The sequence below is a fragment of the Rutilus rutilus genome (genome assembly GCF_951802725.1).
Source record: "Rutilus rutilus genome assembly, chromosome: 19".
NCBI lineage: Eukaryota > Metazoa > Chordata > Actinopteri > Cypriniformes > Leuciscidae > Rutilus > Rutilus rutilus.
The window spans coordinates 27,466,568-27,479,128 of NC_140232.1; the positions used below are offsets into that span (position 1 = coordinate 27,466,568).

The 12,561-nt window shown below is 37.7% G+C and overlaps 1 protein-coding gene across 3 annotated transcripts in view; it reads right to left on the reverse strand.

Moving 5' to 3' along the window:
- Positions 1-12,561, reverse strand: part of abl2 (c-abl oncogene 2, non-receptor tyrosine kinase) — a 34,104-nt gene that overhangs the window by 5,916 nt on the left and 15,627 nt on the right. Inside the window, exons 1-10 of one of the 3 annotated variants that reach the window (XM_084388513.1) lie at positions 12,181-12,215; positions 6,048-6,212; positions 3,786-4,081; positions 3,424-3,696; positions 2,887-2,971; positions 2,428-2,605; positions 2,099-2,283; positions 1,836-1,988; positions 565-654; positions 127-288 (exon numbers count right to left, since the gene is read on the reverse strand). In XM_084388513.1, coding sequence (XP_084244639.1) covers positions 127-288; positions 565-654; positions 1,836-1,988; positions 2,099-2,283; positions 2,428-2,605; positions 2,887-2,971; positions 3,424-3,696; positions 3,786-4,081; positions 6,048-6,212; positions 12,181-12,199 — 1,606 coding nt within the window. In that variant the 5' untranslated portion in view covers positions 12,200-12,215. Of the gene's footprint in view, positions 1-126; positions 289-564; positions 655-1,835; positions 1,989-2,098; positions 2,284-2,427; positions 2,606-2,886; positions 2,972-3,423; positions 3,697-3,785; positions 4,082-6,047; positions 6,213-6,834; positions 7,127-12,180; positions 12,216-12,561 lie in introns of those variants that run through there. The other 2 variants (XM_084388512.1, XM_084388511.1) reach the window with 2 other exon arrangements.

Consider the following 12,561-nt stretch of genomic DNA (forward strand, 5'->3'; position numbering starts at 1 on the left):
TATGCCTATGTTTGTGAATATATGTAGGGTTATATACTGTATAGCTCTGTTAATCGATAAGGAACACCACTCCCATTCTCTTGAGTTTCTTTCTGAGCCGACTGAGCCGGAGTTGGGTCTGTATACCTGCAGGGCCATGGGGTCCTGCGTCTTCCATATTCTCTTTGTTCTCAGAGTGTTTCTTCTGGCTACGAGACTTTGAGGGCAAGAGTGGCATATCGTGGCCGAAGGTGTGTGCGAGCCCACATTGCCCACCAGATGCGGTTTTACATAGTTCTTCGGCTACCTCTGGAGAAGAGTTAGCAGAGAGAAGGTGCATGTTAATATTGTGTTTTACATGAAAGCATCAAGGGTCAAATCTTTTTAAATGTTAACCTCAAATTTATTTCAGTCACTTTTCAATGGTACAAAGTCAATACAAACTGCACCCAAGTAATTTAGCGTTTAAGGCTGTTTATTGTGCATTGAGTTTTCTCTGCTTAATCGTCAAGTGTATAAGATCTGCATGAAGTCTGCTCAGTCTACAGCTTCATCTGGCACTCATAACAGATGATGTAATAATACCTTCTGAGATGCTTGAGTCATGGAACATGGTCTCAAATGCCTGGTGAATCTCAGCAAATGAGGGTCTATCCAGTGGACTCCACTGCCAACCTGCCAACACACAACAAAATATGAATTTACATAATGACCAAAACCTTCACTAAAGTTCAAAGGCTTGGGGTCTGTATTTTTTACTTTATATATTTAAAAAGAAAAAAACATATGAAGTATTCTGAATTTCAACATGACCTCATGACCTGAGTGTTAAAAATAGATAAGTTAAATAAAAAAAGTTGTCCAAGATTTTTAATGAAGCCAGTAAGGTACTAGGCCAGATGCAGAGACATTTGTATGATTTAAATGTATTTAAAGCCATGCAAAATGTCTCAATGATAATACAGGATGTGTCTCACGCCCTTCATGGTGAGGTCCAACTGCTGCCATCGGGGAGGCAACCACGGGTAATGAAAAAGTGTTTCAGTTATCCTTTATGGATAACGCTGTTAAAATTTTAAATGTGAGAGATGACTATTTTAAGAAATTATACAAATGATTTTGTTAAGGTGTATGCTATTTATGTATGTATTGTCATTTATGTATTGTACAGTGAAGCCGAAGAAACATTTCCATCACATGGATAATAAAGTTGCTGAACTGAACTAAACTTAATACTTATATTCAGAAAGGTTACATTAAATTTATCAAAAGTGACAGTAAAGACAATTTCAAATAAACACTGTTCTTTTGAACTTTCTGTTCATCAAAAAATACTGAAAACCGATGTCATGGTTTCCACAAAATATTAAGCAGTACAACTGTTGTCAACATTGAAAATAATAATAAATGTTTCTTGAGCACCAAATCAGCATATTAGAGTGATTTCTGAAGGGTCATGTGACACTGAAGACTGGAGTAATGATGCTGAAAATTCAGCTTTGCCACTGTAATAAATTATATTTAAAAATATATTAAATAGAAAACAGTTATTTTAAATTGTAATAATATTTCACAACATTATTGTCTACTGTATGTTTGATCAAATAAATGCAGCCTTTGTGAACATAAGAGATGTTTTTTCAAAAACCTAAAAAATAAATTAAAAAAACTGATCCCAAACCTTTGAATGATAGTGTAGTTACCATGGGTTGTGGTATGGGTTACCATACTTGGCACATCACTTGACATCATGTTAGTGTCATTCATATATATGATGTTATACTTTAAATATTCTTTTATGTTATTAAGTGAAAGCTATAAATAAAGAGTCGAAATTCACTATTGTTGATACTCACAGGCTCTCATGAGCTCGTAAACTTTAGGGGGACAGCCCTCGGGCTGCTCCATGCGGTAGCCCTTCTCCAGCAGGTCGTACACCTGAGACAGGTCGATTCCTGGGTATGGAGACATGCCGTACGTCGCAATCTCCCAAAGCAAAACTCCAAATGCTGGGGAGTTTGAAGTAAATAAGTGAGTCAGTCTGCAACACATAACTCTTTATAGCGTAAAAGAACTTCCAACACACAATACTCATGACAAAATTAAATAAGAAACTGACCCCACACATCTGATTTGATGGAGAAGGTGTTGTAGGCCAGACTCTCTGGTGCTGTCCATTTGATGGGGAATTTGGCACCTGCATGAGCGGTGTAAGTGTCACCTGTCATCAGACGGCTCAGTCCGAAATCAGCCACCTTGACCACGTGATTCTCTCCAACCAGACAATTACGAGCTGCCAAGTCCCTGAGAAAGAGATTGACAAGATGTAGCTAGATCTCTCAATAGGATTTAAGAAAAGTTAAAACAATGTAATCAATGAGAAAAAGGGAATTTAAATGACATCTTCAGCGTCCTGAAGTCCAGTGACGTCTGAAGAACTACGCTCACCTGTGGATAAAGTTCTTCTTCTCCAGATACTCCATGGCAGAGGAGATCTGAGTGGCCATGTAGAGCAGCACCACAGCGTTCACCTGTTCTCTGTCACACTCACGCAGGTAGTCCAGCAAGTTCCCGTGGGGCATGTACTCCGTCACTATGTAGAATGGAGGCTCCAGTGTACACACACCTAGAAGGGGGCATCAGAACTAACCAATTAGGCACAAGTATATATGTATATTATAATATATAATCAAATCAGACTTTTGTCACAAAATGACAGATTTTTATGAAGATACATTTATATCTGATACCTTTTTATATGTGATACCCTTTTGTTTTTACTCAGTTTTTATGACAGAACTTCAGTATTAAGAACTAAAACGTGACAACCATGTATGAAAATGTATGAATGTATATCTGTATTAAAGGGAATTATGGGCTGGTTTTGCACATTCCTAGTATACTCACCCAGTAACTGTACTAGATTGGGATGTTTCACCTCCTTCATGACTGCAGCCTCCTTCAGAAACTCCTCAACTTCCATGGTGTCCTCCTTTAGGATAAAGTGATATAACAGCATAAATATGTATAGAATAACAAGCGATACAAAAATCTAATACAAAAACTCCTAAAACAGAAATCCACGAGTGCAATATAATCAACATCCTCTTGGTGGCACACAACACCACATAAACGGTTTCTGTGTATCGTTTTAAAACAAGGTTTAATTTCTTAACATTAGTTAACATGAACTAACAATAAAAAAATACTTCTAACTCATTTATAAGTCTTGGTTAATGTTAATTTTATTTTAACCTTTACTAACAATTAACAGCTATATTTTTTATTAACTAACGTTAAAAAATATGACTAAAGTAATAATGTTATGCTCATTTTTAGTTAACATAAGTTGATGCATTTACCCATGTTAACTAATGGGACCATATTGTAAAATAGTTACTGTTACCTGCAATGAAGAACAATGATATAACATAAAACACACACCTTTAGTGTTTTTACAGCTACAGTGAGGTTGTACTTTTTCCAAACTCCGACGTACACCTCTCCATACTGGCCACCGCCCAATTTGTGCTTCATGGTGATGTCGGTGCGCTCCATCTCCCACTTGTCGTGGATGGGAGAGACGCCGTAGACGGTTGGCTTGTTGCATTTTGGAGCGGGATAGTGTAGTGTGGTTACCAGACCATCCGCCACTGTGGAATGATGATGAACCAGCTCAGCTAACGTGCTAAAACGACTCTCAGCTGTTACGTAGACCTGAGACAGAAGAGAAGAGTGAATTTAATTAGTCCATTATTTAAAGCAAAAGGAGCTTTGCTTTCAAAGTAAAGTGAAAGCAGCCCTACCTTTCCGTCAGAGGCGGTGTTGATCCGGTAGTGATAGACCCGTCCCTCGTAGCGAAGCGAGATGGAGAGCTGGCCGGGACTGCTCTCGCTCTCCCTCACCAGGAAGCTGCCGTTGATCAGACTGCTGAGCAGGTACTCAGCGGCGCTGCGGGACACGGGTCCATGATACCAGCTGTGCTTCTCCAGACTGTTCACGGGGGTGATGTAGTTACTGGGCACCCAACCCTGGCCGTTCTTCGAACGGACTTCACTCCACTCTCCATTCTGATTGTACCCCAACACTCGCAGCTTTTCTCCTGAAATATAAAAAAATGAGCAAGAGTGAGACAGATACAACACTGATGTATGAGAAATATACCACAATGTTTTACTAATGTTTCAGCAATGTAAAGCCTTGTTGTTCATGTCAATACACCTGAGTGGAATGGAATGTAAAGAGAGATTAGTCAATGCAAGCCATAACAGGTCCATCGTTCAGCTATAAAAACATCCACATCTGTTTTGCCCCATAAGCTCAGACCAAGAAGAAGAACAGTGTCTTAATTCGGAAGTATTTCAAATATTCTGAGATCTGAACAAATCCTGAGGGCACCTGGGATTGGCGGCAGCGAAGTGACAATTATGACATAAGATAAATCAATCTAGTATTTGATGTACTGCACTGTTCTTTAATAACCCCAAATACATGTGCCTTAGGCGGACATGTTTGGTTGCATCACACGCCATGTCACATTTTTAAGATGCTACACAAGTTAAAAATAGTATTTTTTTACAAGATATGTCTTGAAAAGCACTTTTGAAAACATCTCAAGAGTCCTGTGTTCTGTTCCATTAAGCTGTGCTTCGTTTAGTTGTTTGAAGAAGAAAAAAATCCTCTCCAGAGTGTTGAATCACTGTGTTAAAAGGATGCCCTTTTTAGCATGTTTGTGCATTTCTGCTGCCGAATTTAGATTAAAAAAAAAGTAAATTAAATAATATAAAAGATTATACATAATTTTGTATAATAAAATTATTTTTAAAATATTTTTATATTCATATACACTACTGTTCAAAAGTTTGGGGCCGGTTTTGATTTTGTTTTATGTTTTTGAAAGAAGCCGCTTATGCTCATCAAGGCTGCATTTATACGATAAAAAATACAGTAATATAGTGGAATATTATTACAATTTAAAATGACTATTTTCTATTTTAACATATTTTAAAATCTAATTTATTTCTGTGATGACAAAGCTGAATATTCAGCATCATTACTCCAGTCTTCAGTGTCACATGATCCTTCAGAAATCATTCTAATATGCTGATTTGCTTAATACTTTTGTGGAAACCGTGAAATATTTTGCAGCACTATAAATGTCATAAAGTGTCACTTTTGATCAATTTAATGCATCCTTTTATCATTAATATTAGATCAAATACACACTGTTTATTTTATCTATGCTGTCCTGCCGTTCCTTCACCTTTTTGTGATCCCATCAAGCATTGGTCCAGTAGAGGGCGCTCTCATTATGTCAAGGAAACAGAGTTCAGGCCCACTAGCTTTCAGACAGCAAGTGGTTTTAAGCTAATCCTAAACTGACACTGGCGCGGCAACAAGGCCCTCACGACAAGACAAGAAGAGACTGGCGCAGTGGTGCCAACCAGACGACATTACATTACTAGCCATTAGCGGCTACTTCAGAGAGAAAGAGCAAGCCGCTAACTCCCTCTCTCTGAACTATCTTCTCTTGGCTAGTCTGTGTTTACCCACCTGCTTTTCACCCAGCTGACGGGATTACACTTTAAAACGGACATTAGCGTTAGCAGTGGCCATTCAGCATGAAGCATCTGAGACTCATGTTCCAAAGTCTATTACAACACGCTGGAAAGAGTTGTGGGCGTTAGCGCATATGGCTCAGGTTGGTGCCCATGTGTTCATGCTCCTCAGCTGAATAAAACACAAACTTAAGCCTCCGTTTTCATTTTTAGCTTTGATCCTATAAAGTGCTGCTGGGAAGAGGAACAACAAAGATCTGAAGTAAAGAGGAAGGAGAACGATGGAAGGAAGAGGAAGGATAATAGCATGGTGTCCTTGTTATAAAGAGGGAGGAAGTTATCAATAATGGTTGTGAAAACACTCTCCGGCCTTGTTTATTCCAGGTATTTAAATTTGGTCCAGGGTCACATTTGAGTTTACACTACCAATGCAATGTGGTTTTTCATTTGTGTACAAAGTGAACAATGAAACCAAGCACAACCACACTCGTCCCCTTTTGACGATCGTACCTTTCGTGATGCTCAGCGTGTTGTCACCACTGGCAACAAAGTCGTAAAGAGCAACGAAGAGGTTAGGGTCACTCTCTGCAGCACCCAACAGATTCTCCTTCGAGCTCCAGCGCACCGCTTCAGTCAGTGCCGTCGAGTCCAGTCCAAACGGCCTGTGCAGGGCCTCTGTCAGGAAGAAAGAGACATAAAGACGACGCTAGATGAGTAACAGGAAACATAAGTGACATCTCAAATGAGACAAAGCCTCTGGGAAGGGCAAAATGAAGCAATATAAGAGAGGTGACCAACAAGTGAACGTCAAGGTGGAGAGTGAGCAGAGAAGTGAAGAAACAGCAACCATATGACGCAGAATGAAAACGAGGAATGTGATTCAAAGTGGCATCACTGCTCCTTGCGTCGAACCTGACTTAAAAACACTGATCGCTTTTTCAAATCAACCTGAATTCAGTAAAATATATTTGGTAACATTTTACATAAAAACTTGCATTAATTATATATGGCTATATTTAAATAAACTACACTGCCACATCCATTTTGCCATTTTAACATTAAGTATTGATCTATTAGAAACACTCCAAACACTTCCAATTGTGAAAAGCAGATGAACACGGGAAAAACCCCAAGAGAAAATAATTTGACCGAGTAAAAGCTTCCACATTGACCATACCAAAAAAATGAATGAATAAAAATAATAATAATACACATCCCTCGACCTGAAATCCTTCATAAAACTCACTGACACTCAGCACTGGCAATGAGACCCGCCAGTTAAAAAAAAAAGGGCTACCTGCGAAGCAATAGTGGTCCACATCCTGTAGGCTGGACTGGTTGGTCAGCCTGGCCCTCTCTTCCTCAAAACTGCTGCTGGACAGCAGGGTCTTCAATGGCATAATCTAGCAGCACTAGATTAATATATAATCTCACATGGAATACAACACAGACCTGATTTGTTGAGGGTTCTGATTTTATCTGAAAGGGTTTGACTCTTAAGCAAGATTTTAGGCTGGGGAGGAGCATATAACTGCTTTGAGGTTGGAAAAATGTTCTGGGAGAGTCTCCACGCCTTCAGCATGTTTGCATATGCTGGTCTTCCTTTACAGCTGTCAACCAGCCACAAACACACACACACACACACAGCATGTCTGGGCAGCTGCCCCTTTCCTTAGGGAAAAGAGTGGCAAGACAAAACTTGGAAAGGATAGAGGAGAAAATACTTCTGAAGCTCGCTTTACTAATCATTAGAGAATGAATTATGCCTGCAAGATTTGGCTTGATTAGGTTTACCTTTTCAAAACTAATGCGGTGTTACCATGGTACAGGGCAGGGGTGGTATCAAAAAGCAATACCACGGAATCTCATATATAATATGACTGCCATATTCCCAAAGTACTTACATTTAACATACCAACTTCATATGCTGAATGCCTGGCAAGAGCAACAGCCAAACTATTAATCCTCAACTTGCATCACAAAATCAACAGCAACAGCAAGTCCATCATGATAAATACAATGGATGGTTTCACAATGGTCAACTAGTCCTTCAACAACCAACTAGATGGACTAATTTTTTAATTCTGGCTGATATCAATAAAGTAATAATTATTTTAATGTTACGACCGTTAACCGATAAATGGCAAAAATGATAAAACACACACAAAAAAAAAAAAATCTATAATGTTAAACTACCATTCAAAAGTTTTATTTCAATTTCAAATATATTTCTTTCCCTTTTAACTTTCCATTCATCAAAGAATTCTGGGGAAAAAAAAATCTATCATGGTTTCCACACAAATATTAAACAGCACCAGGACTGGGAGGAACCAAATCAGCATATTAGACTGATTTCTGAAGGATCATGGGCCGAATTCATCACAGAAATAAATCTATAAAATATTTTAAAAGAGAAAAGCATTTATTTTAAATTTTAGTAATGTTTCACAATATTACTGTTTTACAGTATAACTAATTATACTACTATATTAAATCAAATAAATGCAGCCTTGGTAAGTACAAAATAATCCTTAAAAGGGTGGTTAATTATGATTTAACTTTTCTAACTTTAAAGCTACACTGTGTAACTTTTTAAGTTGATTCTTAGCAAAAAACACTTTGTTCTATCAAAAGTATATGTGCTCATTCATGTGTAATTACTTCCACCAACTAATAAAGTATTCTCGTAAGCGTAAAATCTGCCATTTACTCGAATGGCGGCAGCCATGTTGCGCCTCCATCTTGAAAATACATTCGCCAAAGAGGGACATACCTGGAAATTCAAGCTTCGCCTTTCGCGTTTTACACTCAGTGACACCGTGACGAATGCGAGGGGGAGATTACTCGCGACTGCTGGCAGATTTGAAAGATTGCTGAAGATGGAAGATCATGCCTATTTTCGAGGACATGTAGCACAGTCGCCAAGTATGGAATGCCAAAGCTGCCAATATTAAAAATAAATAAATACATAAATAAATATACAAATAAATGTAAAAAAGAATAAATAAATAAATAAATATATAAATAAATATACATAGAAAAGCAAAAAAACGAAAATAAATAATTATTTATACATTTATTTCCTTATTTATGTATATATTTATTTTTTTCCATATTTATTTATTTATTCTTTTATTTATTTATACATTTATTCATTTATACATTTATTTATTTATACATTTATTTATTTTTACATTTATTTATTTATACATTTATGTATTTCTACATTTATTTATTTCTTCATTTATTTCTTCCTACATTTCTTCTTGCGTAGGGTAATGAGGAGGGCGTGGTTTACCTCAGACATAGCAATCGAGCTCAGAGTAAGCGAAGGCGAAGGGTTGAGGCCACAGTGACACCCTGTGGCGAAATACAATAAGTATAGCTCACTGATGTTGATGCGGTCTGTGACTGCGAGGTATATAAATCCTAAATCTTACTGTGTGACATGGATAGGCTACTCTTTATTCCGGACATGGCCGTAGAACATCGTTTGTCTGGATTTGTAAAATGTCCTGGGCAGGTCCGGCTGCAGGATGAAATGACTGAGGGGGCATGTGAAATTGTTAAGGGGGCTTAACTTTATACCATCAATGAACAATACACACTGATAACTTGCTTAGTAAAAAAGATAAGCCAGCGTCATTTATTATGCATATAGTAACCCTTTCACGCTTAATTTTAATATTCTAACTGACTCCCATAGTGAGTTTTTTCAAGGCGACTGTTATTTTAGAACGTTCCCCCTTAATGTTTCCATGGCGACGCGTCATATTTGTCACGTGACACACCGCAGCCACAATAACTCTGATGTATCGCTTTTATTTCCTTTTCCCTTTTTTATTCAAAATATTCACAAACTTGCTTACCATGTCATCAACTATCTGATATTCCGATTCTCAAAAATGTGTATGTATCATTTAAAAACCTTTATAACTAATCTTGATCTTGATCTAACAGTTAACGTTACTATAACGTGAGATCTTTGCGCCGCAGTTCAGAGAATCCTGTGGCTGTGAGTCATCAGTTTCTCCCGAAAAATAAATGCAAGAAAGTGGTCGGTGAACTGTGAGAAGAGTAAACTTTATAGTTACTTCCACTGTGTTTGTCTGATATGAATAACACACGTCGGCAAATTATATTTGAATAGATTGTTATTGCTGCTTCCACATACATTCAGTGTGTGTATTTTACAAACTCCAAATGTATTGTTTTACTAGTGCTTAAGTGTATTTAAATGTCTGAAACCTAAAATAAACATTATGAGGTTGAAAACACAGCATAGTTGTGATATATGACAGCGCTGAACGCGTCCGTCTCTGGCTCAGCGCCAGCCAACGCGCGAAAGCCTTTACTGTCTATGGCGAAAGCACAGTTTGAATCTGGCAGTTATGTCGTCACTGAACATTCTAAATCCCATATGTGGGACCGTACTCTCAGCACTGAAATAAAAATCCCATATAGCGCTCAAAAGGTTAAACATTTCATTTGTAACCATGAATACAAAGCCTCAACCCTTCGCCTTCGCTTACTCTGAGCTCGATTGCTATGTCTGAGGTAAACCACGCCCTCCTCATTACCCTACGCAGGAAGAAATGTAGGAAGAAATAAATGAAGAAATAAATAAATGTAGAAATACATAAATGTATAAATAAATAAATGTAAAAATAAATAAATGTATAAATAAATAAATGTATAAATGAATAAATGTATAAATAAATAAAAGAATAAATAAATAAATATGGAAAAAAATAAATATATACATAAATAAGGAAATAAATGTATAAATAATTATTTATTTTCGTTTTTTTGCTTTTCTATGTATATTTATTTATATATTTATTTATTTATTTATTCTTTTTTACATTTATTTGTATATTTATTTATGTATTTATTTATTTTTAATATTGGCAGCTTTGGCATTCCATAGCCAAGGAAGCGAAAGAGAGAATTAAAACGTCAACGCGACAGGCAAATCAGCAAGACCAAAGTCAATATTGATAGCTGATATTAGCAATGAAATGGTACCAAAATAACGAAAACATAAAACTATTATTAATTTTACATAGAGGTCATAACCTACATGTTAACTGATTAAATAACTAAATGCACTTTGTAATTGTTTTCTAGAGTAACCTCATCACTTGAAGGAACACTCATGGACGAAGTCGAACTGGAAGCCATGTTAATCTTGGAATAATACGGCCACCGTAGGAGTTAAAACGCCCTCGGAATTGAAAGGAACAGAAACTAATATTCACTGGGTAGTCATATACAATTTCACCGCTAGATGGGGGAAAATATCACACAGTGTAGCTTTAATTAGGGTCTAATGTTGCTGTTTGAGCATAAACAATATCTTTAAAGTTACAATGCTCAAAGTTCAAAGCAAAGGAAGATATTTGCTTTTAAAGAAATCGTTTTTAAGGACTTCAACAAACGGCTGGAAGGGACTACACGACATTCCTCCCGGGTTAGTGACATCACTAACCCTAAATTTACATAAACCCCGCCCCCGGGAACACGCAGTCCATGTTGAGAAGAGGAAGAGTTGCTGTAGTCGAGCACATTTGTGAGTCTGCTCAAGCTGTCGCATCCGTCTTTTCACATGCAATACAGTACGTAACACAAATGCAATATCATGTCACTCATACAACAGTTCCCACACAAGCGATTTTATAGATTATCATGACAGAATATGCTAATCAATGACTTGAAGCTAGTTAACTCCACATCAGCAACATAAATTAATCAACTAACCATTCAGAAACGTCCTGTTGCATTCTACAAGTTGTCACTTCTTCTTGAGTCTCTCCATCATTGACTGACTCCAGTTTAAACATAAAAGGCAGAACAGTTTCTGACATTTTAGAGCTTGTCTGCATGAGGTAATCGGAGCTGCTAACACACACACCAGCTCTTGAAGCTCCGCCCTCTGTGCCGGGAGCAGCAGCTCATTTGCATTTAAAGAGACAAACAAAATGGCATGTTTTTGCTCACCCTCAAAAAGGGACAATTTTAAAATGCTGTAAAAAATAATCTGTGGGGTATTTTGAGCTAAAACTTCACATACACACTCTGGGGACATCAGGGACTTATTTTACATCTTGTGAAAAGGGGCATTATACCAGCCCTTTAACTTTTGAACAATCTAAGAATAATATATTTCAAATATAATGCTGTGATTCTTAGCATATACAGTACAACCTAAAACCAGGCTAACAGCACAGAGCTACCAGTTAGTAAACTAGTTGTTTGAGCAACACGTCAATAGGTCGATTTTATGTGGTTTTGGACATCACTAAATAATAAAGACCCACAAACTCATACTGTCAATATAAAGCATAAACAATACCTAAAGAAACAAGCACATACTGGATTAGACACAAGTGAACCAATAACCCTAAAAATGTATATTAAGGCAAAATGAAATCAATAGTTCAACAAGATAATACATTTTACTCAAAACAATCATTATGCATAAAAGACACAAGCCACGCCAACACAAAGGGTGGTCTTCTGCCAGGTCTTACACAACGCAATAAACAAGCAAGAACACGCAGCTGAGACAGTCGAGGCCTGTATGGCAAACCCGACTTCGCCACACACAGGCACATATGCACACACATACTTGTAGCCCTACCTTTATTCCTAACCAGCATGCAGTGCTTCCCAGTCCTGGTCAGCTGACTGATCCACAGTTCCCAGTACATGATCCCAATTCCAGTACAAGGGCTGATGGCAAAACACTTTAGCCCCCAATCCTCAGGTTCTGGGTTTAATTCACACAAGACAGCGAGTTGAAAATCTGACACGCTCCTCTTGGTTGAATCATTTCAGAGTTGCTGGTGCGGCTCCGAACTCAGAGTTTCCAACCCCGCAGCCGGAATGCCAGTCCGACTTGATTGTGGGCCTCCATGCCAACTGCCTTGAGTAAGAAATGCCCACATGTGCTTGTGTGAGATATGGGAAGATTGAAGTTCTGAGGGTAGTTTTATTGGATGTCTTGCGAGGGGAGGCGTGT